The 27,072-nt window shown below is 41.9% G+C and overlaps 1 protein-coding gene and 1 non-coding gene across 15 annotated transcripts; both read right to left on the bottom strand.

Moving 5' to 3' along the window:
* Nucleotides 1-822: 822 nt before the first annotated feature.
* Cep55 (centrosomal protein 55) lies at nt 823-20,278 on the bottom strand. Of its 14 annotated transcripts, none has more exons than NM_001164362.2 (10): nt 19,931-20,207; nt 17,682-17,838; nt 17,265-17,459; nt 14,892-15,167; nt 12,577-12,645; nt 6,018-6,168; nt 5,298-5,608; nt 4,106-4,177; nt 3,358-3,483; nt 823-1,950 (listed from the first exon to the last, which is right to left on the bottom strand). In NM_001164362.2, exons 3-10 carry the CDS (start codon nt 17,445-17,447, stop codon nt 1,750-1,752), a joined length of 1,389 nt encoding a protein of 462 aa, NP_001157834.1. In that variant the 5' UTR covers nt 17,448-17,459; nt 17,682-17,838; nt 19,931-20,207; the 3' UTR covers nt 823-1,749. The 14 variants fall into 14 exon arrangements, with proteins under 14 accessions (NP_001157834.1, NP_083036.2, NP_082569.1 ...); NM_028760.3 differs by having other exon boundaries at nt 823-1,947; nt 17,706-17,838; XM_006527399.3 differs by having other exon boundaries at nt 824-1,950; nt 17,706-17,838; nt 20,167-20,278.
* On the bottom strand, nt 3,195-3,319 carry Gm23300. Its single transcript, XR_003952987.1, has one exon. It is a non-coding gene; the product is annotated as a small nucleolar RNA SNORA42/SNORA80 family (small nucleolar RNA).
* Nucleotides 20,279-27,072: the final 6,794 nt, after the last annotated feature.

Genomic DNA, 27,072 nt, shown 5'->3' with positions numbered 1-27,072 from the left:
GAGTTTTGGGTCTGAGAGAGACCAATCGTCACATTGGGTCTCCGCTTCGCCAGGAAGTGAGTGAAGATCGGCACAGAGACTGCCGCAGTGTCACCGCACTGTGAGATTGAGAAAGGTAGGAAGAGTGGCTAGACTATGGGAGAAGCACTAAGTAAACATGAATTGTTTTTTTCTTCATGTTTCTTGTCGCTCCTACTCTCTCTTTCCCCTGCCCTGGGTCCCCACTGATTATCCCTGTAGGTTGGGGCAGAACCCCTTGACTCAAACAGGCAGAGACCAAAGGCCTGCTCTGTACTTCTGAATGGGCAAGTCATTTTCTGTATCTATTAACTAGAAGCAATGTCTGGCTTACTTACAAGTTACAAAGGGTGCGATTTTCTTCTGATACACACTGAATTAAATATGTGGTAGCTGAGATAGCACTGTGGGTCAGAATACAGACTACCTATCTGAGAAATATTTCTGTATCTTTTGTTCAACTGTGGTTGAAGATATTAGGAGTCTGGGATTATTAACTCCAAAGGCAAAATTTTATTTACAATAACAGAACTGTATTTTTTTATGCTCCCAAATTACAAAAGCCAAAATTACATATACCTGCACAGGCTTGTTGCTTTGCCTTTGTAACAAACAACTCAGAAAAATATTTATTGATCAAGAGTTGCTATCTATTCAGCAGAGATACCAAAAAGCCTCCACTCCTTTACCTCCTCTCTCCTCAGTTCCTGTCACCTTATGATGTGTGTCAACCTAGACTCCCAACACCACTCTGTGACTAGAGCTCTTAAGACTATATATGTATACACACACATACTAGACACAGTAAAACTTATTAAATAATTTTATTATTTCCTCCTTCATATTGCTAAATAGTAGCCCAAGTGTAAGCATGTTAGAAAATCTGAAGGAATAAAACACATTTTGGTTTACATAAAGCATATATAAAAATATCTATTTAGAAAACAAACATCTGATAATTACACTGCCCAACCATCTTTAAGAGTGCTAAAAAACAAAACAAAACAAAATGATATAATAAAATCCCTGCAAATCAAATGAGGCAAGATAGTTTTGCTAAAGTTTTGTTCATTTTGGCATTTTAGGAAACTGACCTGTACTAATGAAATTTAAGTCAAAGTTATGGCCAGGTAATAGGAGTAAAAATATACAGCCACTTAAAGGCATTCTTCAAACAAAACCTGCTTTGTGCTTAGAACAGTTAACAGCACTCAACATTACAAAACTTCCCAACTTTGCTAGTAACCGTTCTACAATAGCAAGAGGTATCAAATGGAAGTGTCAGTATACAAAGCACTTATTTAAAAAAAACAAAACAGTAAGATCCATGGTTAATTACCTTCTGATTCTCTTAAAACCCCCAAAGCATAAAATGTTTGCTTACTGCTCAGTAGCTTTAAGCCATAACCAAAAACCCAAATAGCTCTGTTTATCAAGTAGAAGAACCGTGTGAAATGCTAGTCATTACAACAGCGTGAAGTGCTACAAGTTTGGATAGCCACTGCTCACCACAATCTGTCACTGCAGCCTGATGACGAACCAACTCAGGGAGGAATGGCTACCAAGGAAATGCAAAGTGGCCAGAAAAATACAAGGATGCCCTCATATGCCAGAGTGCCAAGGGCAGATGGAGTTTCTTGTATAAAAGATGTCATCTGTGGTTTAAAGTGCCTATAAAGAAACATAGAATACAGTGTGGACTTTTTCAGCACAAAGGCAAGAATGGTTCTGCTACTTCATGCAGTATTCGACATGGACAAGCAGGTCTCGATGCTCGGTGGCTGGGTACTGTACGCTGCACTTGGGACATTCCACTAGGCTGTCATTGAGTGCAGCACTGGGACTTTTGGGTGAGGTAGCTTTCACTCTGCTTTCAGGTTCTCTCTGGAGTGGGAATGGCTGCTCTGTGATGGTAAACCCATGTAGCTGCTTCTGCAAAACAAACGGCAAATGAACACCATTTGAACATAAGCCTGAGCACTCAGCAGTGTGAACTGCTCCCACATCCTCTGCGTGCGTGCTTCAGCCCTACAGACAGTTTGTGTTGGATTTCTGCTCATCAATATTTTTGTTGTTATCGTTGTTTTGTTTTTTAAAACAAGAGTTTCTCTGTGGAGCCCTGGCTATCTTGAATACACTTTGTAGACCAGGCTGGCCTCCAACTCAGAGATCTGCCTATCTCTGCCTCCCAAGGGCTGGGATTAAAAGCATGTGCCACCACTGCTCAGCTGTTCATCAATATTTTAAGGGTAACATATGTGGTAGTCATGAATCACTTGGATGGTGTGACTAATTCATTACTCAGGGACGTAATGAATTAGTGCTCATGTATGTAGGCTTTGCTAAGAGGCACAGAGTTGACTGTAGAGGGAAGACACCACTCCTTTCCCTTTTCTTAAATTCACTGCACAAAATAATGGGATTTATCATGACATTTTCAGGAATGTGAATCTGTTTGCCAGCTTTGTAAAACAGAAGTAAGCTAAGGAATAAAGATGTACAAAGACCCCAGACCAACCCTGGGCAGCACAAGCATAAATCAAAACAGAGCAGCAACAAAACCCTATGCGAAACTGAGAGCAGCCAAGACTTTCAGTAGCTCAGACAAGTCACACACACAGATGAGCAGGACATTATACAGCTTTGAGACTTTGCTTTTTAAAAAAAGAATTTAAAATAGTTAGGAAACCTTAAAAATATACATTATGAAGATAGTTATTTTATTAATATAAACATTTTCAGTTACTTAGTAGTTAATATTTTCCTCTCCCTTAGGAACTAGGAGTTATATTTATAATATTTCTCTACTTTCAAATATTCTGTAGTTCTAAGACAAGACATGAATGTGCACTAACGGGGCATGTGGGGACATAGATGCACATAGATTCATTAGAAATACAAAAAAAAGAATGTCATGCTGTCCTCTTTTCTACCTTCTCACCTCTCTGCAAACAACTACTAGAATGGTGGCACCCAACCTGGGTAGGGATGGTCCCAGACATCAGTAAAGTACCTATGAGTAAGAGGGCCGCGGCACCACTCCTTCCGAGTTCTGAATTGATGCTGTAAGGTTAGGTTAAGCTATGTAACTGGTTTGGAAACTGAGCTGACACAAATGGGAAGGTAGCAAAAAAAGAATGAAGAATAAGTTTTTCCTTTTTTCTTTTTTTCCTTCTCACAGTGTGACCCATTTCAGTGCCAGCACGGAGGCTGGGCAATGGTTAGGAGCCACAATTTGCTCTAGCATGGGACACTATGAGAGGCCCAGGGAGATGAGCCTGCCATAAATCCAAATCCATGCATGAAGAATAAGGTTTACAGTAGCCATTCAAAGCTTACCAAGGATTCCAACTGTGTTATTTGACTTTTTGCTTTTCGGAGTTCCTTAAGAATCACATAGAGTTGATGCTGCATATTCTGGCGGTCGAGTTTTTCATTTTCAAAGTCTAGAGTACATGCCTGCATCTGGAATATGTTAGGACGAGACAGTTAGAGCTGGCAGATGGTGCCCAGTTCTCTTCACTATATGTTTACCATCTTTGTCAGCACAAGAACACTTGCCGGGCCTTCTTATCAAGAGCTCATGTGAGCACAGTGAGATTGTTAGTAAGTGACGTTTATGGCTCAAACACTGCTTTATGAACCAGCAAAGCCAAGGCCTAAGGTATGGATGAGCAGAAGGCAGCTTAAGAAGTTGCTGGTTGGGGTTATTCCTTCACGTTCTTGGCATTTTTGGTGGGTGTGGAAAAGAGGGGAAAGATGGCTATTCCCTGGTTTGAAATATATTAAGAATTTCTGTCTACATTGTGAGAATAGATGGTGTCTGCTCTGCTTGAACTTACGAGCTGGCCTAGAAAAAGATCCTGTTAGGCTAGAAGTAGGAACTACAGCCACTGAAGAGCAACCTGTCAGGACAACAGCCACCACACCTCTAAGACTCGGTTTGGCCTAAGGACAGGTACAGATACATGAATGGTGTAGAGTTGGTTTACAACTTTCAAGTAGTTGTCCATAGAACAGTATAAATACCAGAGGGAGTTCTGGTTTTTACCAGCTGAATGGCCTTTGGAGCATCCACAGTAAATACCTGCTGTTCCAGTAGAGCTACCCTGGCCTGCTCCTCTTGGTGCTTTAACAGAGAATCGTAGAGAATTCGGACCTGGAGGATACAATGACAGCCTGCATTATCTCACCTGCTCCTCCCCAGACAAAGAACCCACATCACTCATCCCAGTAACAAGGACAACACCTGCTAAGCGTGACACTCATCCCAGCTCATTATCTGAGGCTTTCTATTTAAGCAAGATTAGCAGCAGCATCCTGCCTGAGTCCCCTGAGCAGCCACATAGTGATGGGTACAGCTCTGTGTGACCATGCCCCTGTTCCTGGAGGCTTTGGTGTTAGCCATCATTTCAGAGCAGGATAACAGAAGGATGTGCCTCATCTCTTACACTAGTGACAGGGACATTTTTACTTGTATCTAGTTAACCTTTCCTAATTTCCTAAATATTGGTACTCACACCTATCAGTCAAAGTAAGCAGACTGAAGAGGGAGGAAGCAAATGTTAGGATTACTGACTGTTCCTCAGCTCTCAACTTCCGAGGGATGTTAAACATTCTATTCTAGTAGCCATAACCGCCATTGGCATCTACTTAGTTTTCAAAGTGCTTTCACTTTACTCCTCAGTCGTCTTAGGAGGCAAGTAGAGGATATCTTGCATTTGATAGTGAATGCTGTGTGTCAGAAAAGGTAGGTACGGACTTCACTGTTCTTTCTAGTCCTCCATGTTGCCAAGCAAAAGTTACATTAATGACTTTCTGTCACAGTAGTATTCAATTCTAACACGCCCAAACCATGCTGTCTCAAATCATGAAGGTGCTATGTCATTCGTTGGAGCACAACACCAGCGCACTCCCAGTGCAGCCTGGGAGTGACTGGATTCCCTTACTGCTTTCCTCTGGCTTCCCACATGCTCTACTCTTCCCTCAAGCCTTAGAAGTGTGATCTCCTCCACTGATGGGGAATCCCCAGCCTCACTGCAGATTCCCACCATCAATCCTCTGTCTAATACCATCCCTTCTGCGAGGCCGCCATGCGCCCGTTCTCTCTTTTCACACCATCCTGCTTTATCTTCCTGAGCTTATCCATCTATTTAGATACTAAAGCACGGTCTGCCTCCATAGTAGAGACTGCTTCTGCCCCTTGCAGGTTCGCCCGTGCTCCGGGCTTCCCTAGCCTTGGTTGATTTCTGAAGTTCGGAGACCTCAGGCTGGCTAACCTGGGATAAGAGCTCCTCCGACCTCTTCCTCTCCTCTTCCAGCTTTCCCTTGAAGATACTGCTCTCTTCCCTCAGCTTTTGGATCCTCTCCGTCTTCTGCTTGTCCTCCTCCAGGTGCTGGATGTCTGCCTTTCGCTGAGAGCTCAACAGCTGATTTAAGTCTTCAACTTCTTTTCGAGCTTCTTCGTATTTCCTTCGAAATTCATCGAGTTCTAAACGCAACTGAGTCACGGCTTGTCGCTCAACTTCGAGATCTTTTTTGGCATTTTCCAAGAGATGATCATATTTTTGCTTCTCCACTTGAAGATAACCTGTAACAAAAAAATTGGAAGTTAGCTTGGGCTACGTGGTAAGTACCAGGCTAGCCTGGACTATGATCTAGCAAGACTTCATCTCAATCCGTCATCCACTCCCCCCCCCCCCCCCCCCCCCCCCGCAAAAGGAAACTGGTACCCAGGTCAGCTCTGGAGGGAATGAGCACTTTGAGAAAGGGGAAAGGTATTCATAATTCCGTCTCACCTATGTGGCTTGTGTCCTCTTTTAATCTCAAAACAAGGGGAAAGGAAACAGACTATTTCTTACTTGAAGCTTAAAAGACATGATGTGATTTTACTTTCTGACACATATGTATATATATTAAAAAAAGGTCTAAATTTGATGAATCACTCCTGTTGGGAAATGTCAGGCTTATCCCAAAAGACCACTTGTATAGCTCAGTACCTTCTGATTCAATCTTCTTCATCTGCTGTGTGAGGGAAGCAGCGGCTGTCTCTGTTCTCTTTTCCAGCTCGAAGATCTTTGCTAAAAGCCCTTTAACGTAGGCCTCTCGCTGCTGATCATACACAAGCCATTGCTGGTTTTTCTCCAGAGCCTTATAGTGAATGAAAAATGAACAGCATAGTAAAAAGCCCAGAACTAAGAATATGTAAGGGGGTGTGTGTCTCCATAACATTGTCTTTTCTAATACATAGAAAATCTTATGGCTTATAAGTCACTTACAGGCAGTCACTGCATGCTACATACATCCCTTTAGAATACATGACAGTCAGTTTCCAGAGAACTAATTTTGTCTGTTAGCTAGAATGCCCCTGGGACAGGCACAGAAATAAGCTGTTCAAAATCTTACTTCTAGAAAGAGCTCTGGTACTAACACTCACCATCCTTTACTGGTTGACTCTTAGAAACTTAACCAAATCAATACAAAAGGAGTCTGTCAGGCAGACCAGCCATTCCTAGAAGACAGACACATGCCTCTCCTCCTTGCTTTCTTTCACCCAATTTTGCTAGGGAAGGTAGGCCATTTTGTTACTGAAAATAAGGAATTTTCAAGTGAAAACCTACAGAAGGGTTAGGCTGGAACCTATAGCCCCAGCTCTACATCAGCGGCTACGCTCTCTGGTCGAGTCAGCTGGACAAGCCTAAAGGCTTAAAAGTCACTCATGAGGCAAAAGAGTTTCAAGGAAGCTCTCCTCCTGGAGTCTAGTGTTCTCTACCCATACATTAACTTTTCATTCCCGAGTTCCATTTCCATGAGACGGTTAGTCTAGTGTATGGATCCACGTGCTCTCTTTCAATATTTTCCTATCATAAGTGCCTTTTAAGATTGAATTCTGACATAGCTAAAGCCTTCCGCCAGTGTTCCAACAGTCCTAGAATGTCCTTGAGCAAGACCATGGGCTTGGAATTCAGTAAGAGTGTTGCCTATTCAGTGACATTCAGAATAGCCTCTGGTGCTACACTATCAAAAGCCAAGTCACTCCCATATACAGGAATTTACAATGGTTTAGGAAGTAGATCCAGCTGTGGTTTTAGAGTATTGCATTATTCATGAGATGGTTAGCTAGAACGGAACTCCCTAGTTAGAACCATGACTTGGGTGTGAAAGCCCTTGCCCTAGGAGTGAAAAGTCCTCACACCTGGCTTCTAAGACTATAGCTGACCTTAGATAGAGCTGACTTTGTCTCAGTTATTTTATTGCCCAGTTCCTGCCAGTCTTTGCGTTTTCATTCCTCTGTTCTGTGTAAGAGTCATTAAGCATCCGGTTGCCTCATTTGTACCTTGCGGGTATGTCACCCAACTTCCTTATTGTCTTCTGCATAAAAAGTCTGATGTTCGATTTGAAAAATTACACTCAGATTCCACACGAACTCTCCTGTGCGCGTCTGTTTGTCACTCATCCTACACTTTGTCCACCCGAGACTAGAGACCCGTTCCACGCAGACAAAGGGGCCCAGAGGGTCTGCGGCAATCAGCTAAGACCATGAGTTAAAGACCCACGTGGGCTATGTGGTGGGACTTTGTCTCTAAAGAACTACATAGCTCGGTGTGGTGGCACCCACTTTTAATCTTAGTAGTGGGGAGACAGAGGCAGAAGGATCTCTGAGTTTAAGACCGGCCAAGGCTATATACTGAGACACTGTCTCAAAAATAAAAATAAATAAATGAAAAGACTACTAAGCTGCTGTTAATGGGGAGGGAAGAAGGCCTAGAAATAGGAACACAACACGAATATGCAATGAGATTACAAATCCTGCCCAACCTACTTGTCAGGCTAATAGGACACAGTTGTCCCCTCTTGTTCTATGATCCTGAGAGGCCAGGAAATAAGTTTTAACAATTACTTGTGAAAAATAGTTATGCACGTCCGAACCTGATATCATGTGCATGTTAAATGTTTTGGGTGAAGGGTTCCAAGAAACACATATGTGATGATGTATGCCTTAGCCTAACATTCCTTCACACTGGCCAAGCTCCTCTGGATTGAGTCCTCATGAGGACTTCTAGTTCATGTTCAAATTCAGTTCTAAAACCCACTGTTGTCACTGGGCCTAGTGAGGCAAGCCTTTAATCCCAGCACTTGGGAAACAGAGGCAAGAGGATCTTTGTGAGTTCGAGGCCAGCCTGCTCTTCAGAGCAAGTTCCAAGACAGCCAGGGCTGTTATACAGAGAAACTCTATCTCAAACAAACAAACAAACAAAACAAAACAGAAGAACACTGTGTGACCCAAAGAGCACATGTGTATATCTAATTACCTACAGATTACACTATTAAATATTAAAGCTATCTAATTTTCTATCAAACTTTATATCTGCCTATCTTTAAGAAGTGGCAATGCGGACTGGTGAGATGGCTCAGTGGGTAAGAGCACCCGACTGCTCTTCCAAAGGTCCGAAGTTCAAATCCCAGCAACCACGTAGTGGCTCACAACCACCCGTAATGAGATCTGACTCCCTCTTCTGCAGTGTCTGATGACAGCTACAGTGTACTTACATGTAATAAATAAATAAATACATACATACATACATACATACATACATACATACATCTTAAAAAAAAAAAGAAGTGGCAATGCAAATAATTTAAGTCTACATCAGATGGTCATCAATGTTTTTCAAATGCATCTGTTGATACTTTACTGAAGTGCATGAACTAAAAATATATTTAAGTTTACAGCCACATAATGGCTGTTGGAGGCTGGGGAGAAGAAACCAGACTTTCCCAGCCTGGTTATCTAATGCCAAGTGGTCAACACTAAAAACATATTCACAGGAGCAACACTGAATAGACTCATTAGACTTTAGTTATATGATTTGTAAGTAACAAAAGTTGGGAGAGAAAAATCTTTTTAAAGAAAAGATTTAAGAGCCACACAATGTCAATAATGCTGAACAAAGTAAGCTCTTCTAGCCTCTACCTCTGCCTTGCTGGTCACAAACACAGAACTGTAGCCTAAGCAGGCCTTGAACTTATGATCCTCCTGCCTCAGCCTCTCAAGCAGCTAATATTACAAGTCTATGTCACAATGCTGAGCTAAGCCAACATTGCTCTTCTCTCCAATTCATATGCATCTACCCTTTCTTCTCTAAAACCATCAATGGTCAGACTAGGATGCTCTCAATAAACATTGATATTGGGCTTAAATTTATGGAGACATCGTCACATCAGCTATTCCTTCTGGCTTTCTGTTCATCTATATACACAGGAGGCATGCACTCGACATGCCCATCTAAATTACAATGAAAACCCTAAAGTTAAAAAAAAAATGAAGTACTGTGGAAGGGTGGTGTTCCTCTACGTTTGGCCATGGATGTGCTAAGTACTCTGTGGACAATATTTTTAAAATAGGTAAAAATGTGAGCTGTAGTAGAATAATTAAAAAATGTGAGTTCATTGGTAAAACTGGATTAGGGATGGTAGGTTAACGAAAAGTATTGTGTTCATGTTAAATTTACTAAGTTCCTGCTTAAGGTATAGTAAATGCATATGTAGGCAGGGTTAAATAATTACAGATATATGCAGCTCCCTCTTGAATGGCTTAGGAAAAAATACTTTGTATATTTGTGTAGGTGAAAGGTATAAGAATAGTACAAAAATGGGCTTAAAACTGTCATGAATGGTTAAATTTAGGTAAAGAATATAAAAAGAGATACCTGTATCATTCTCATTCTTAGAACTTTTCTATTTGTATCTTCTAAATTAAAAAAAAAATTAAGGTTACTTATCTCCTCTAAGCTGTTTAAAAATCCAATTTTGTAACATTAAGACCATGTCTTGGTCTGCCAACCTTCCGCTGGTTATGGTCAGTATAGTTTGCACAGAAATGATAAGACTGATATCTGGGAACATTTATGGCATTATCCAGAGTTTCCTTCAGAAAGACTATACTTCCCAGCTTCCTTTGCAGCCAAGCAGGACAACTCCAGAAGGGAAGGATGCGGGAAGGAATGTAACATAGGTACGATAGCCACTTTCTCCCGCTAAGAAAGGCTGAGCCACCTTTTCCATGGGAATCTCGTCTGCCTGCATGCTGTGGGCTATATGGCAAAACCATCCACAGGGGTGTGTCCATGCCCTCTCCAAACACCATGCAGCAGAGCAAAATGCTGGGACAAGGTAATCCATTAGAGGCGCCCGATTAGGTCTGGGGTTCACAGGATCCCTTGGCTATTTCCATATCAGTAAAAGATTCCAAGAGCTCTCCACTAGCTAAGACTGGCTGAGAACTTTTGGAATTTTCAACTTGCCTATAGCCAAAAGCTCTAGGAACCTTTAACTGGCCCCAGGGCCTCTTTGAATCTAAAGTGACAGGAGTAGAAGATGCACCCATCCACATGGGTGAGATCATCCCACATACAACATACACAACCCTGTCCACCAATAAACACTCCTTCCTAAGGACAGATGCACTTCTCTTTCTGCCTTTATGTCTCTTTTAGATGCCTAAGAAACCTAAGAATTATTACCAGGTAATTATTTCAAAATGTCTGACAGACCTAAATGGTGACTGAATACTGTAGGAAACACATCCATGCATTCCTAGAGCTTATTTTACATGGAACAAATACTAGTTCTTCTGGACCAGCCTCCTGAGGCCGTAACCTGGGAACCGAGATGGAACCAGTTTCCAGGCTCTCACAAGGCAAACACGCAGCGTCCACTGAGGAGTGAATGAATGGCTCTTTCTTGCTCTCCAAGTCTCCCAAGGGTAATTCTCTTCTTCCTCCTCCTCAAACAGATGAGGAGATCTTCAAGAACCCAGAAGAGCTGAGTAGCTAGAAGCTCTTCAAGGTAGGAATAATCCAAGGGTGCCCTTGTATCAGCAGCAACAGCATTCAGGAAATGCACAATCGAAGCCCCACCCCAGACCTACTAAATCCAAAATCTACATTTCAAGAAAATCCTCTGGACTCAAAAAGTCTAGGCTCAGGTTAGATTTAGCTTGCAGGTGAATTGGTTTAGATTTTACTGCACTAGAGTTTTTCTTATGTAAACAGAGGGGCCCACCCAGGAAACCAGGGTTTTCCTTTTAAGGAATGGTTGGAAATCCAGCAAGACTGAAGCAAAGGAGGAGAAAATGGAAGGCATGTAAGGTAAATGACCTAAATACAGGCATCTAATTGGTAGGTACCAGTATACACAGATGGACAAAATTCTCTGTAAAAGATGATACCGAAATACTCTATTTTGTAACTTATGTCTAGCATATTTAAATATGTAACATATTTTAAAATTATGTTTATTTCAATTACCTCCAGGTAAATACTTTGATAAAAGTACCAAACCATCCTGTATAGATACTCAAGATATTTAAATTCTTCTTTTGAAAATCAAATAGACTTCAAAAGACACTTGCTAGATTAAATAAAACAGAAATCTTAAGGGTAGACTTATCAGGCATCAAGGTAAACACACCATGTTTCTGTAATATAAACAGCTACCTGGTGATCTAATAATTATATCAACAACTTTATACTTCATATATTTTCATCTAAAACTTGAAAAGATGCAGACAGTCCTGTGACCTCATTTTATTCAATTTCCAACAAAACTTACTTATCCACTTATAAAAGTTAGAAATAATAAAGCAAAGCTTTCCGGTCCATCTAAAGTAACCTCATGTCTAATTCTGGAGAACTACTGCGCATACATAGACCACATTTCCTTCCCAACTCTTGGAGAAAGACTGGAAGATAAGGAAAGTTAGGTTTCAAATCCCAGACAAACAGCTCAGGTGCCTACTTAACATATCAAAGCTGATCAGGCTTCCAGGTTCCCCCAGAGTCCAAACAGGTTACAGAATAAGGCTGACGAACCCCACCCCTACCCTGAACACTTAAATCCAGGGCTGGGCTGCCCTTCCCCAAGAGGTTCTTCCCAATATAATCCAGACATTATAGGTTACCCACCTTATTTATTTATTTATTTATTTATTCATTCATTCATTCATTCATTCATTTAATACCTTTGGCCTCCTGGATGCTGTACCTGGCTACCCTCTCTCCCCATCTGTCCTCACGTGGCTCAGGGTCAAGACCACTCTGGACTCCCAGATGTCCCCCTGCTTCTGGCTTTCCCTTTTACCTATAATAAACTTTCTCCTCCACCATACCTAGGAGCAGGCATGTCCCTTCCTTTCCTTTTTATTTCTGTTTTTCACTCAATAAATACATATCAAATAGATAAACAAAAAGAAAAGCATAAATTAAATTGCACCATAACAGCAACAATTTGGGCGAGTTAGACTGAGGTGGAAAAGAATGCTGCTAAGGCAGCTGGAAGCTTAGTTCCAGGGCGTTGCAATCTACAGAGTTTCTACACCATGGTCTCAAACACTCAGTTCTCCTGACTCTTCATTAGACTTGTTTTTTTTTTTTTTTTTTTTTAAAGTCATAACATTAATGCTTCCAATTCTATAAAATTTAAAGAACATACGAGTTTGTCTTCTTTATCCATTGTTTAACCACCACCACCACCACCAACAACAACAAAACAACTTACATCTTTCAGCTGCATCTCCTTTTCATGAATACTATTCATTGAGGAGTTGAAGCAGTTTGCAGGCATGCTCTGTAAATAAGCCAATAGTAGCTGACATCATCAACTTAACAATACAAATTTCATTATATTTCCATAAAAATACAAAACATTTCTCAAGACAATGAAACCACACCTCTACTACTGGTGAACCACCAAGCCAGGTGAGAATTATCAGGGGACTACCACCAGAACTAAATTCCCTGGATAGTCTCCTATACCAGTAGTTCTCAACCTGTGGGTCGCACCACCCTTGGTTATCCTCTATTTCCAAAAATACTTTCATTATGATTCATACCAGTAGCAACATTAGAGTTATGAAGTAGCAATGAAATAATTTTATGGTTGGGGTCACCACATCCTGAGGACTGTATTAAAGAGTCCCAGCATTTGAAAGGTAGAAAACCACTGTCCTAAGCAATCTAGGACCCCCGCCCCCCGAGACTTCAGATCTAATTTTACTGTGATTTCCTAGACCCCCCAATATCCAGAACCTTCAACCCCTACAAATAGCCCACTGAGTTTTCATCAAAAAAAGTCAAACTAGGCTATTTCAAATAAACGAACCAAACTATCAAAGACATAAAGTGTTTTCTAGAGTTACATTTTATATCAGCATAGGCTGAGGATTCCCAAACTTACCAGAACCAAAATGTTTCATACTGTACTTTTTTGGAGTTTGAAATATTTAGATACATAATGAGATATATTTGGGATGAGACTCAACTCTAAATATGAAATTCATTTTTTTTTCCAAGACAGGGTTTCTCTATATAGCCCTAGTTTCCCTAGAACTTGCTCTGTAGACCAGGCTGGCTTCAAACTCAGAGATCTGCCTGCCTCTGCCTCACAAGTACTGGGATTAAAGGCATGCAATACCACCACTTGGCCATTTGTTTCACATATACACATAGCCTGTCCACAAATTGTTTAATGTGTTCAGTTTCTTGCTGTGATAGCTATGTGAGGTCAGGTGTGAATTTTTCTACTTGTAAACATTTGAAAAGTTTCAGATTTGGGAGACTATAACAATACTAAATAGTAACACTATTTGTATAGTTTTCACAGAATTCAAAAAATAATTCCATAATGGCTTTCCTTTCTTCATTCTCACATAGAGAAAACCAGGTGGCTATCATCACAGGCTAGCCAGCAAACTGAAAAGCCTACTTTTCAGGGTTGGGTGATCTTGGTGTATCTGTAAGGAAAGGCTTGTGTGGATACTAGGGTTGTTTGGGAAGTCTACAGAACCTGTAGGGATGGAGTCTTGCTGGAGGAAGGGGGTCACTGGGGTCAGGCCTTGAAGCTTTATAGGCAGGGCTTCACTTGTTCTCCCTTTGGTTGCTGAGTGCCAGAGCAATGTGACCATCTTGTTCTTGCTGCCAGGCCTCCTTCCCAGCCAAGATGGAATGATCCCCAAGGACTAGAAACCAGAACAAACCCTTCCTCCCTTAAACTGCTCTCATCAGAGTATTTTAACACAGCCACAGGAAAAGTAACCCATACCGCATCACACCACTGAGAAATCACAACTGAACTTATTTTTCTATGGGTACTATTACTAATTGTTAGTAATATTCAGATGTCAAAAGAACCGGAGGTTTGATCATTAACTAAGCACTTAGTATATTCCAAGCTTTCTGCAAGGCAGCTTGCCATCATTATCATAATTAATCATCAGTGCTCTTGGCCCAGCTTTACTGATATGAAGGCAAGGCTTATAAAAGGAAGACTGACAAACTCCAGCCAGAGAAGCAAGGGGTTTGTCTGCTCAGAGTTACATGCTATCAAGTGGCAGAATCAAGATTTAAACCCAGACGATTTTTACACAGATCCTTGTACTTCCTGAGACATTGTTCCTCTCAGACAAGAGGGAAAGAAAAAAATGTATGTGCAGTTAGAAAAAAACACATTGGGATAACTGTTTATCTCAAATATGAAAACGAATCAAAAACGTCAACATAACGTTTATGTAGTGCAAACTATTGAAATAAAATCTCAGCAAAATCTCGATTATTGTAGCTACAGCACAGACTGTCTTCTGACTATTCATCTGGGAGGAACACTGTGTGGGGAGTGCAGGGAACCAAATGAACTATTTTTACTTATGGAAGAGGGACTCAACTAAAAACAAAACCAAACAATAAGAAGGTAAGTGATCTGCAGGTGCACTAACTAAGGTGTTGCATCATTTCACAAACCGTAGAAAACTCACTCCTCACAGGAATTATAAGTTGTACCAGACGGGCAAAGATCTCAGTTTAAAGAAAGCTTAGCACCTGTGACAGGTGGAGTGTACTGGCTTTGCTTTCAAGTTCAGAAAGTCTTTTCGTCGTGGCGGACAGCTGGTTTTTCAGGACATCTGTCTCTTTGGATAGGGACTCCAGCAACTGCTGCTTCTTCTCACATTCCTTTGTTTTCTCTTCCAGCTGCTCGAACAATGAAGAAGAGCTATATCTTGACCTTAGGTGGTCTTTGAGTCTCTGTATTTCTTTGTCCTTCTCCAGGAGGTAATAAACATTCTTTTCTCTCTCGGCTTCAAGAACTTGGATTTTCTAGATAGGAACTAAGAAGAATCTTAGAACTAAGCCAGGTCAAACATCCAGCTAAACAGTATATTGCAACAAGTGTTTAAGAAGTATTTATTACATATCAACTTGGATTTTACGAGATCAGGACTGAAAATACAAGCTGAAGCTCAGTCCCCTGCTTAGACAGCTCACAGACACACAAGCCCTTTCATCAACGCCATCTGTGTTCTAGTTAACATGTATACACACCAAATAGACAGACAGACAGACAGACAGAGAGAAAGAGAGAGAGAAAGGAAAAAACATCTGGATCAATGGCGGTAGGAGGCTAAACCAATGCTTGTCACATAGCTGTGGAGAAACAGGAAAGAACCAAGAGAAAGATGATAAAAACAACTGTCAGTAAGGAAAGGCTAACAGGGCAGCCAACAGGAACGATAAGATGGATTCTGAACAGTTAGAAGGAACCCTAACACTAACACTTTGAAGTGGATAAACAATTTGGCGATTTTAAGTGCATAAGTTTGATTGTTTTGTTTTTGTTTTTATATATCTGGTGAACTAGCAAAAAACAAAAACCAAATCATGTTAACAGCTGAGTAAATATTAAAGGGGAGGGAAGTAGGTAGAGAATGGCACAGTATCTTTCTGGCATCCCCCAAATCATGGAAACAGAGCGTTTCCAAGTTATAGAGCCAATGAAAATGACAATACATGCAGTAAGCTAGTATGTTTTACAATCTTAAACACAGCATGCTATGGTTTGAATATGATCCTTCAATGCAACAGTGTTAGAGGTGATGGGGTCATGAGGGCACAGAGCTCTTGAGTAGACTCATGTGGTTGTCAGGGGTCACTTATCAGTTAAAATGAATTCAGGCCTGGTCCTCCATATACCTCATATGCTTGCCTGGCCTTCTCTTATGTGATAACACAGCTTGAAGATCCTTACCAGACATACTTTGCTTTTGGACTTAGCAGCTAAATATTTCTCTTTCTCCCTACTCAAATTACTCATAGATAGCACTGTGTTGTAACAATACAAAAGACTGATATTATATAACAAATTTGTATCAATAATATTAATATAACTAAGATAAATGAGCTAGAGAGAATGGCTCAGTGGTTAAGAGCACAAGCTGTTCTTCCAGAGGATATAAATTCAATTCTCAGCACACACACAGCAGCTCATAACTGTAATGGTAGTTCCAGGAGACTCAACACCCTCACATGTGCATATATGCAGGCAAAACACCAACACCCTCACATGGGCATACATGCAGGCAAAACACCAATACACATGAAATAAAAATAAGTAAATAAATATTTTTTAAAAGATAAATTATCAAAAAAATTACATGATGAATGCCAAGCTTATTGGTTTGTTTTCAATATTTGAAATGTTGAAATAAATGTTACAACACATAATCATAGAACTTAAAAGTGGGTGCAAGGGGAATCAGAAATTTAGGCTCATCCTCAGTTCAAGTTCAAGACCAACCTGTATTACATGAGACCCTACCTGAAAGAGCAAAACAAAACAAAAACAACAAAAAATGTGAGGGTCTGGGAGTGGACTGTTGGTTCAGTAGTTAAGAGCACTTGTTGCTTTCGCAAAGGAATCGTATTTAATTCCCAGCACCCACATGGTAGCTAATAATCACCCAAACTCCAGTTCCAGGGGACCCTATGCCTTCTCCTGACCTCTGCAGGTGCCAGGCATGCATATGATGTGCACACATACATGTTGGCAAAACACTCATACACAAAAAATAAATCTTTTAAAAGTGAGGGGAAAAAAACCAGATCATAGCACATTATATTATATAAGATACAAAACTATTAATCATGTCTTTATTTCTGAAACAACTTAATGCCTGGTAACCCCAAAACACATACTCAATTGCATTTTAAAAGAGAGATTTAGCAAGAACTAAAGTATGTCTAAAGGTCAGAAAAATCAAAGCAGGAATTTAAGATTCCAAATTCAAGATCGGCTTTCTAGACCTAAAGAGATCAGGTCAAGCGCGGGCAACGGGAAGAAGAAGACTGTAGCATCAGAAAGCCACACACACCGCTTTCTAGAGTGTATTCACCTTAAAGGATTCAAGGACCATTTACCTCCAAGAGTCTGCTTCTGCCTTTTTCGGCCATTTTTCCTTTCCCAGAGGTGATTTCATCCAGGGATGTTTTAAAGGCTGCAATTTCTCCCTTAAATTTCTCTAATGCAGTGTCTGACTTGGAGCTACTAGGCCTTGATCCCCATTTGCTTTTAATTAAATCTTTGGGACTTCTTGAAGACATCGTTGCAATGATCTGTGAAAATACAAAAAATGATTTTTAAAAATTCAACTGCTTTTGAAGTCTGAGTTTAAATTTTCATATCTCAGGCTTGGCAGAGGCCTTATAATGTACTCTGCTCTAAATAGAAGTGATTTATCCAAATCAGTGGGGTCCGGAAAGAAAATTGAGTAAGCTTTTTAGGGTGTTATTATGAATCTAAAACTCTTAGGTGGTAGATACAAGGGAAATATCTACCTTCTAGAAATATAATTTGCATACTTGTTTTTGCTGATATTTGCGAACAGATCTCTCAAGGCAGCCCAGGAGAGTCTGGAACTCACTACGTAACTTGGGTGGCACCGAACTCACAGGCCTCCTGCTTCAGCCTCCCAGGTTATAGGTTTACAGGCACCTGTAAATTAACAGAAAGTTTTGGTTTACAATCAGTGGAAGGGTCCCCAGGCCTTCCACTTTCAAGGTGATATCATACTCAAGAATAAAAACTCTAATTCTGAGTTTATAGTCATGAACTCAACGTGTGCTCTCTGCTTTAGAAGGTATGTGTAGTTGAACTCTGATGTAAGTCGCCCGAGGCCTACATGAACCGGGTATTTCTGGAAGGCAGGGTGGGGCTGAAAGAGACTTAGACTTTGAGAAAAGAATGATGAAGCCAAGACAAGTAGGCGACATGCAGGATAGGATGTGTCTCCGGGATGTCTCAAGGTTCTCTCAGCAGGTAGCAGAGTCTCAGAGAAGAGCATCTGTAGTTGACATAATATAGCCATCTAAGTCGAAGGCTACACCCCAGGTGACCTCATATTCAGTGGCAGCAAAGTCTGAATCAGCCTGCTTCAAGGCTGGGGGAGGCTACAGAACTCTATCTTATTCGTTTTAGAGCGTATGGCAGGAAGAAGTGAGAAAATCCAACACAAGACATTTATAGAAAAAGAGGTGTAATTCTCAGAGATTGGGGGGGGGTGAAAGAAATGAATGGGCAAATGAAGTTAGGCCAAGTTTCACATCTGCTAATAGTACTAGATGAGAGTTTAGAAGCAAATGTAGAATACAAACTCTAGGCAGGCAGATGTGTAGTAAAATACACTGTATATATAAATAATGTAAAAAATAGCTCTCCATTAAGAGATTTAATAAAACCATTTTTCTCATATGTCCTGAGATAAAAATGAAGGCAAGGTGATCATGGAATTGAAAGGAAGATAAGACCTTCCTTCATTCAACTGTTACTACAAAGCTATGGTGATACAGGCTAATAATCCTAGCACTCAGGAAGTAGAGGCAGGATGGGCAGGAGTTCACGGCCAGCCTCATTTGCATAGACTGAAGGCAGCCTAGCTGCACAAAACTGTTTAAACAAATCACAGACTATTACTACAAAGCCTTTTTACCAGGTAACCTAATCGGGACTGGATATAAGCTGGCTAAAGCAACAGAAAGAAGAAGAAACAACATAGAGTCTCGGATGCTAGGAAGCTTTCAGAACAGTGTAGCAGGCAACAGCAATACAACAAAAGAAAAGGAGATTCACATATTCTTAAACTGTAATTAATACTAATAGTCATAAAAGCTACCACTACAAGAAAATCTACTTAGGGCGGTGAGTGTGAGGTTGTCCTGTATAAAATCAGCCTAAAAATAATAGAACTGCATAAACAAACTTGAACGAAATCTGTATTAATGCATTCAACCTGGTTTTGCCCACTATCTTGACAAATACCAAGTAAAATTGCTAGTACAATCTGCCGAGGCAAATGCACAGTTAACGTGTTTTAGGAACCTGCTACCACAAACGTTTCTCCCTGGGCTTCTGCTGACGTCAGAAGGAGGACTTAACAGTTTGAAAATACCCTCAGGACATTTGCATCCTAACTTTTGGAGAGGATTCCTAAAAACTTAGTGTTCTTGACTCTTGTCTAGGCTGACCCAGCACACACTCCTCCTCATCTCAATCCTGCTCTCACCTAGTCTTTCCTTTCCCAGTATTTTCTATTCCAATCGATCATAAAGTTCTTTTTTTTTTTTTTTTAAAGTTCTTCTACTCGGGAACGTCCCTACCCAGTCCTAGTGGAATCTCCTTCAGGATGTGCTCTCTTAAATTTAATATGGGACACAGAACTCACCATACATACACAAGCTAGCAGTCAGTACTATCTGCTCACAACATTTTCTTTTTCAATCAACAACTGTTCAAAAGAACTGTGTTTTGATTTTTTTTTGGGGGGGGGGGCATACAAGAGCTTAAAGGCAGCTGCTTGGAAATCTCTGACTCGACTGAAGGGACCTAAGTCATTCTGGTCAGGAGTCTAAAGAAGCATTTCCGTTCAGTAAATCTCCCAAATCTACGAGGGGTCAGGAAAGAGGCAGGAAAATAAAAAACTGCAAAGAGAAGCGCTTGCTAAGCAAAGGCTGACCGCACTGGAGACCTGAGAGACCTGGCTCAGGTCACTGGCCTCGCGGTAACCTCTCTGTTAAGAAAGTGATAATACCGCCAAGTTCAAAGGAGCCGAAAGGATGGCCTGCGGGCCGGCGGTCGACAGGAACGCAGCGCGGGGTCTCTCAGGGAGCCAGCATGTGTTCCAGCGATTCCAGCCAGGGGAGACGGAGTCCTGCGGCGTGATCTGCTCACCAGCGCTCCTCCCGGGAGGTCTAGTCCTGCCCAGGGGCTAACGAGCCCCGGCTGTCCTCCCCTCCCTCCCCGGCCGAGGCCGGGACCACTCACTACCTGAGACAAACACAGCGCTCGCGTCGCCGCCGCAGACCACTTATCAACCAGGACACCGCTTCCGGGAGTTTGAATCCCGCGGCTGTAGGGCGGGTCACGTCACTGCCGGCTTGGCGAAGGGCGGGGTCTGCAATCAGAGGACGGGCGGGAGAGGGCGGGGTCTGCAATCTGAGGAAAGGCGGGAGAGGGCGGGGCCTGCAATCTGAGTGAAGGCTGGAATCTGAGGATGGAGGAGAGAGGGAGGGCCCAGGAGCCTGAGGGCGGGGCAAAGGCGGAGTCTAGAGCCAGAGGAGGGGCGGGGCAAGGTCTGGAACCCGACGGCAGGCGGGGCGAAGACCGGCTCTGGAATCAGAGGGAGGGGATCGAAACTAGCCGGGCAGACGGGTAGGGGCAGAGTGGGGAAGGTAAGGGCGAGCAAGACATAGAGCCTGACGGGAGCTACAATCCGTGCCGGCCGGGTCAGAGAAGGACCTTGTGAAGATAGAGGGTGTCTGTGGAAACGTGGTGTGAAATGAGGCGGGTGTGATGGTGTGGGTGTGGGTGTGGGTGTGCGGGAGTGTGGGCGTGGTGGAGGCGGAGCCAAGGACAGAGTCGGAGGACCAGTTCAATCTGGGCCTGCTTGCTTTTCTCTGTGTGTTCGGACCCTGCTGTTATCCATAGGACAAGCTCTGTGACCCTCGCCTGGGACTGACTGGTCTATGTTCTTTGGGAACCAATTTCTCTTTGTGAGGTAGAGCACAACCTCCTAGTCTTCCGGGCGGGCCACTCATTTACCCTGTCAAACTCAGGGGCGGAGCAATGGGGAACGAAGCTGTAGGGAGCTGATAAACTCCCAGTTTGAAAACCGAGATTGTGAGCCCCAGCAGCGATTCCAGATTGCTGCCCTACAGGCAGATGTGTCTTTATTGGTCTTTATCGGTCACATCAGGGTCTTGATTAGCGTCTTGAGAACTTGAAGCAAACAATTGCTTATGGCGTGTCGTTCTTAGACTTAGCCTAGGCATACCAGAAGTTTACAGCGAAAAAAATCAGTAGCAAAGCATCCTATGAAGGTAATGTATGTAGTACAAGGGTTAAAATCCTGAATGCCTCTTAATAGATGTGTGGCCTTGAGAACATTTCACTTCCTTGAGCCTCAGTTTCCTGATCTATACCAGGATGCAGATAACCATCTGGTAGTGTGGCTGCGAGGGCTAGAGTTTAACAAATGTAGTTAGGCACTGTTAAGTAAAAGACAACAAATCCATTTGTTACTGAATCTAGTGGATGAGAAACCATGTAAGGAATTTCAGTTTGTTTTATTTGTTTAAAGCAGGAAGATGGCAATCCAAGATACTGGAATTCTCTATTTACACAGTCCTCCCGCCTGAAGTATGAACGGAGAAACAGATGGAGAAAGGAATAGTCTTATTAACCACAAGGTGGCACACTAGAAGGCGGCAAGCAGGCTTTTGCGTTTCAATGTCCATCTTTCCCTTTTGCCCTGTTTTTCAGGGCATGTGGGTGTTTTTTGGGGTATGTGGGCCCCAAACAGGTGGAGCCTGGGTGACCCCGTGTTCCAAAGAGCAGCCTGTTCTGGTGTCCTGGTTCTGCACATCTTACCTTCTTTATGTAGAGCCGTGAGGTGTTCAGTTCAACACTTTTGTGTTGATTAAAATTAAAATGTCTGGTTATTGCTGAGGTCAGCTTTTCTGGCAAGCATCAACTCCAGGAAATTGACCTCTCATAACCTGAGACAAGGGAGGAAGGGGAGGGACTATGTTTTTAGCTAACTTCAATGAGCAGGTGTTCGACAAAAGGTAAATTTCAGTGGGCAGCTAATTCTGGAGAGTGCAGTATGGAATATGCAGAAATGGGGGTATTATGCATGTTTTTATTCCCAAGAAGCAGTTTTGGCTTTCTTCTTATTTGTGTGTTAAAGTGTCATATGGGAGTGATTAGGGGTGGGAGAAAGTTTGTCAACATGAAGTCAGGATGTGAATATTCACTGCCCAGACTATATAAGAAGCAAAATTGGAATCAAGTAGGAGGATCTTATATGCATGCACGATCTCCAACACACACACACACACACACACACACACACACACACACACACACACACACACACACACCAGGGGCAGGGGAGGGTTCCTTAAATAGTAGAGCACAGAGGAAGGGTAGGGAAGTTCACTGCAGTTCTACATCTGCCCTCCAGAACCTTGGTTCTTGTGGAAGCTGCAATGAATAAGGACTAGTAAGGGAGAGGCATAGCCAGGAGGTTCACTGGGAGGCTTGGATTATTTGTAAAAGCCAATGTTGGATCTAGACGTCAGTGTTTGCTCTTTATAGACAGGCACAGTCGTGAAGCTTCAAGCTGCTAGCTGTTTCGATAGCATCTCATGGAGATCTCATTGTCCAGGTGATACTGACAGTTCACTCAGGGATATTCTAGGGTGAGGATTCAAGACTCGTCTTTATTCATGTAAGGAGAAAAACGGGAATGTCTTTATCTTAGCAGGAGAGCTCATTTTCTCCTTAGGAAACAGTGTCAATGGTTTTTAGACTTACTAATTGGAAACCAGGAGGCTGGTGTGATCTAAAGAGTTCTAGCTTCCAAGGGGCCTTTCATGAGTCCACAGGACCCTGCCTGCTAATAGACCTGCATGGCTAATAGAACATTCTGCCATGACGGAAAACTTCCTCTGTTCTGTCCAGTATGGCAGCGCTGGCCACATTTGACTGATGTCTGCTTGAACTGTGGCTGCTGTGAGTGAGAAACTGAGCTCTAAGTTGTACTTAATTTTGCTTTTGAACAGACAGCTAGTTCTGTTAGTAGAAAAACTGTAAGTATATTTGAAAAACTTGGGTAGAGGAGCTCTTGAGAGGGTTCAGTTAGTAAAGGCTCAGGCCACCAAGTCTGACTGACTGAGTTTGACTCTCAGGATCTGCATAGTAGAAAAGAGTACTGACTCCTTAAGTTGTCCCTTAAAACACACACATGCACACACACACACACATACACACTCACTGAATAAATGTGATTTAAAAGGCATACACATATCCTTTGGGTTCTAAAGACTACAACATCTAAATATAGATCAAACACTTCTGATGAAGACTTTGTGTTCAAGTTGAGATCTAATATGCTTTGTATTCTTACATATTAAAAACCATAATATTCTGGGTTGACTAGCTAAAATAAAACATGGAAATCTGTCTTACCTAGTATGTTTATTTTTAAAGGAAAATCCAAAATGGTGAATGTGACTCATGTTACATTCCTACAGAACAGCACTGGTATGCATATAATAAAGGATATTATTTATTACAATGTGTCTTTTTCCCCCTGTAGGTTTATTTTTTACAATATTGGTTGGGGTTTATTGCTCACTGATAGAACACCTGCCTGTGCGTGAGGCCTTGGGTTTGATCCCTAGTAGAAAAAGATAGAAGTGGGGGAAGGGGAAAGAGAGATTTCTTTTGGAGTGTGTGTGTATGTGTGTGTACTCACACTTTTGATTATGTGTACCCATGAACACAGATGTCAAAGGTGCTTTTCCATCCACTTTGTCTTGTCTGGGGATTTGAACTTAGGCTAGTCTGGCTGGCCAGTGAGCCCCAGGGATCCCTGCTCTATCTTCCCAGAGCGGCATTGGGATTGCAAGTGCATGACACCATGCCTGGTTCATTTATATAGGTTCTAGGGATCAAACTCAGATCCTTATACATGCAGAGCAAGCACTTTACAGATTGAGCCATCTCCCAAGTTCTTGACTAATACTTTCTCAGCAAAGGCCATGTTCATTCCTATCAGATTCTTAGCTTCCCCAAGTATCCTGAATAGCGACAACAGCCAAATGTTCTGATATACTTTATCTCCCCCTAACTTCTGTGTAGACTCAGTCACTGCCAAGCACATCTTAAAAAGAAGAAAAAAAAATTAAATACTATTTTACAGTTGGTTGACCTTCTTCGAGGATTTCATACTCATAGATTCAATCAATTATAGAATAAAAGATATTTGAGCAAAGAAAAAATGTGTATTGAATATATACAGGATTTCTTCATTGTCATTATTCCCTAAACAACATAGCACAGTAACTATCCACACAGTATTATCATCATTGTGGATATTATAAGCAATCTCAAGGTGACTTAGAAGGGAATGTGTAGAATTTACATGCAAATACTGTTTGATTTCATTTAAGTGTGAAATGCTCAAGCATTGAGCATGTGTGGATGTATCTGTGGTGGAATATAGAACTAATTAATACCTCATGTATACTGAAGGACAACTGCACGAAGTTACTTAAAAATAATACTCATTGTGCAGAACCCTATCATTAAGCTAGTAAAGAATACCATTTTAATACAAAAGTGCATTTTAGTTACCTGAAATGATTTCTGTACAAATACATTATCAAACAGGTCTTAAAATAAACCATGCATAGATGCCATGCTGTTAGGTAACACATTCCTAAGAAACTGAGAAACTGGAATTGAAATCAGATATTATAGCTCGCTCTATCTTTACTTTCTCTGGCTAAATTCTCTTTAATGTCCCTACTATTTTGTTCCTTGTATCTGTAATTTTTCCCCCCAGATTTTCTTTCTGTTCCTCTGAACATTTTGCTCTCTGTGTCTCTTCTCCCCAGTGTTCGGGACAGGCCTAAGGCTACTGACAGAGATGAATGCAGAATTTTCTTAAATGATAGGTGTTGGAAATAATGAGGCAGATGTGCGGAATATTCCAGCTAAGGAATAGATGGGCAGAGAGTTTTGCTCAAAAAATAATCAGTGTGACTTCTGATCAGAGCTGTCCAATCCATGAGACTGGATGTCTCAACTGTCCCAATCTGGTTCTGGAGTCCTAGGGAACTCCTAAAGAGCTGTTGGTCTTCAGTCATTTTGGAAACCAAAAGAAATAGGTTCTAATTCTAATGATCATTCTTGCCTGCTTGTACTAGGAAGCAAGTGAACATCAGGCACAAAGATCTTGTGAGCTAAGGGTATCCAGGTATCTTATTTGGGATATCTATTGTGATGAGACGCCATGACCTTGGCAACTCTTATTGGGGCTGGCTTGTAGTTCAGAGGTTTAGTCCATTATCAGCATGACAGGAAGCCTGGCAGCATGCAGGCAGGCTTGGAGCTGGAGAGGTAGCTGAGAGTTCTACAACTGAAACCTCAAAGCCCATCCCTAGAGACATACTTCTTCTAACAAGACCACACCCACTCCAGTAAAGCCACACCTCCTCATAACACCACTCCCTATGAGCTTATGGGGGTCATTTTCATTCAAAACACCCCACCAGGGGAACAAAAGTACCATATTAAATTTCTGTGATGTCACAACAAATTACTGTGAGACTCAACAGAAACCCATTCTCTCATAGTACTGGAGGCTGGAGGTCTAGAACCAAGGTCAAGGTTATTGAGTCTGCCAGCTCCCCTTTCTCTCCCACTTTCCCTGGGTTTAGTGATTTCTGACAACTCTTCCATTCCTTGACTTGGAGATGTGTCGTACAACTCAACCTCTTTTCATATAGCATTCTCCCACATGCTCTATGTGCAGATGTCCTTCTTATAAAGACACTGGTCATATTGAATTTAGGGACCGTTTAATCCAGCAGAACCTCATCTTGACACGGTTTCAACTGAAAAGACTGTTTACAAAAAAGGTGACATTCCAGGTTGACATAAATGTGGGGAACATTCTTAGCCCAGTATGCATATCTTAATGGCATTAAGGGTTGAGTGCATATGTTCTAGGATGTGTGGGTAAAGACAAAGCACCTTGTGATATGTACCAAGTCAAGTCCTGGGTTGGGAACTCAGCTCTGCTATTTATGTAAATTTAGCCAGTTATTTCATGCTGTTACACCTTCATCTGTTGTAAGCCGGCCTGTGGTCTACATGAACCGGGTATTTCTGGAAGGCAGGCTGGGGATGAAAGAGACTTAGACTGCAAGAAAAGAATGATGAAGCCAAGACAATTTTTCTCTGATCAAGGCCCACGAGTTTACTAAGAGACTGTGCTTATAAAGGGGGAAGCCAGTCCATTCTTGGTGTCTGGAGCCAGCCTGTAGGCGAAGTGAAGTGCAAGATATGATGTGTCTTCGGAATGTCTCTCAGCAGGTAGCAGAGTCTCATAGAAGAGCAGTGGTAGTTGACATAACAATATAGCCATCTAAGTTTGAAGGCTACACCCCAGGTGACCTCATATTCAGTGGCAGCAAAGTCTGAATCAGCCTGTTTCAAGGCTGGGGGAGGCTACATACAGTGAGAAGAGAACCTACCTATAGGTTTGTTTTTAGGATAAAATAATGGCTGTATTGAAGCAGTTGGGGCAAGAATAGCTCACTGAGGAGGCTGCCACCGAGTCAGAGGTGACAGGAAGAGAGGTGGCAGAGGTGACATGAGGATGCCACATCTGATGGGGTAGAAGAATAAATACATGAATTTCCTTTTGTAACCTCTGGGGTCTCCAAAGCACATGTTCATATTCACATCTTGCCAGTGAGTTATCCCTGTCTGTGACAGTTTGAGTGCCCACTTGACTGAACATGGGCAAGGTGTAAGGTGTGTGTCTGTGAGGTGAGGTTTCTAGAGACAGTCAGGTCACGAAGCCTCTGATTTAATCAATGGCTGAATCGTCTAAATGAATTTGTGATATGACATTACTGAGAGGTAGTGAAATGTAGGAAGCAGCCTGGTTGGAGCAAGTACATCTTATATTTTATCCTGGTTCCTTTCTTTCTTTTTTTTTTTTAAAGATTTATTTATTATTTTATGTAAATACACTGTAGCTGTCTTCAGACACTCCAGAAGAGGGAGTCAGATCTCGTTACGGATGGTTGTGAGCCACCATGTGGTTGCTGGGATTTGAACTCTGGACCTTCGGAAGAGCAGTCGGGTGGGTGC

This window comes from Mus musculus, chromosome 19 (genome assembly GCF_000001635.26).
Source record: "Mus musculus strain C57BL/6J chromosome 19, GRCm38.p6 C57BL/6J".
Taxonomy (NCBI): domain Eukaryota; kingdom Metazoa; phylum Chordata; class Mammalia; order Rodentia; family Muridae; genus Mus; species Mus musculus.
This window is presented reverse-complemented; position numbering and strand designations above follow the sequence as displayed.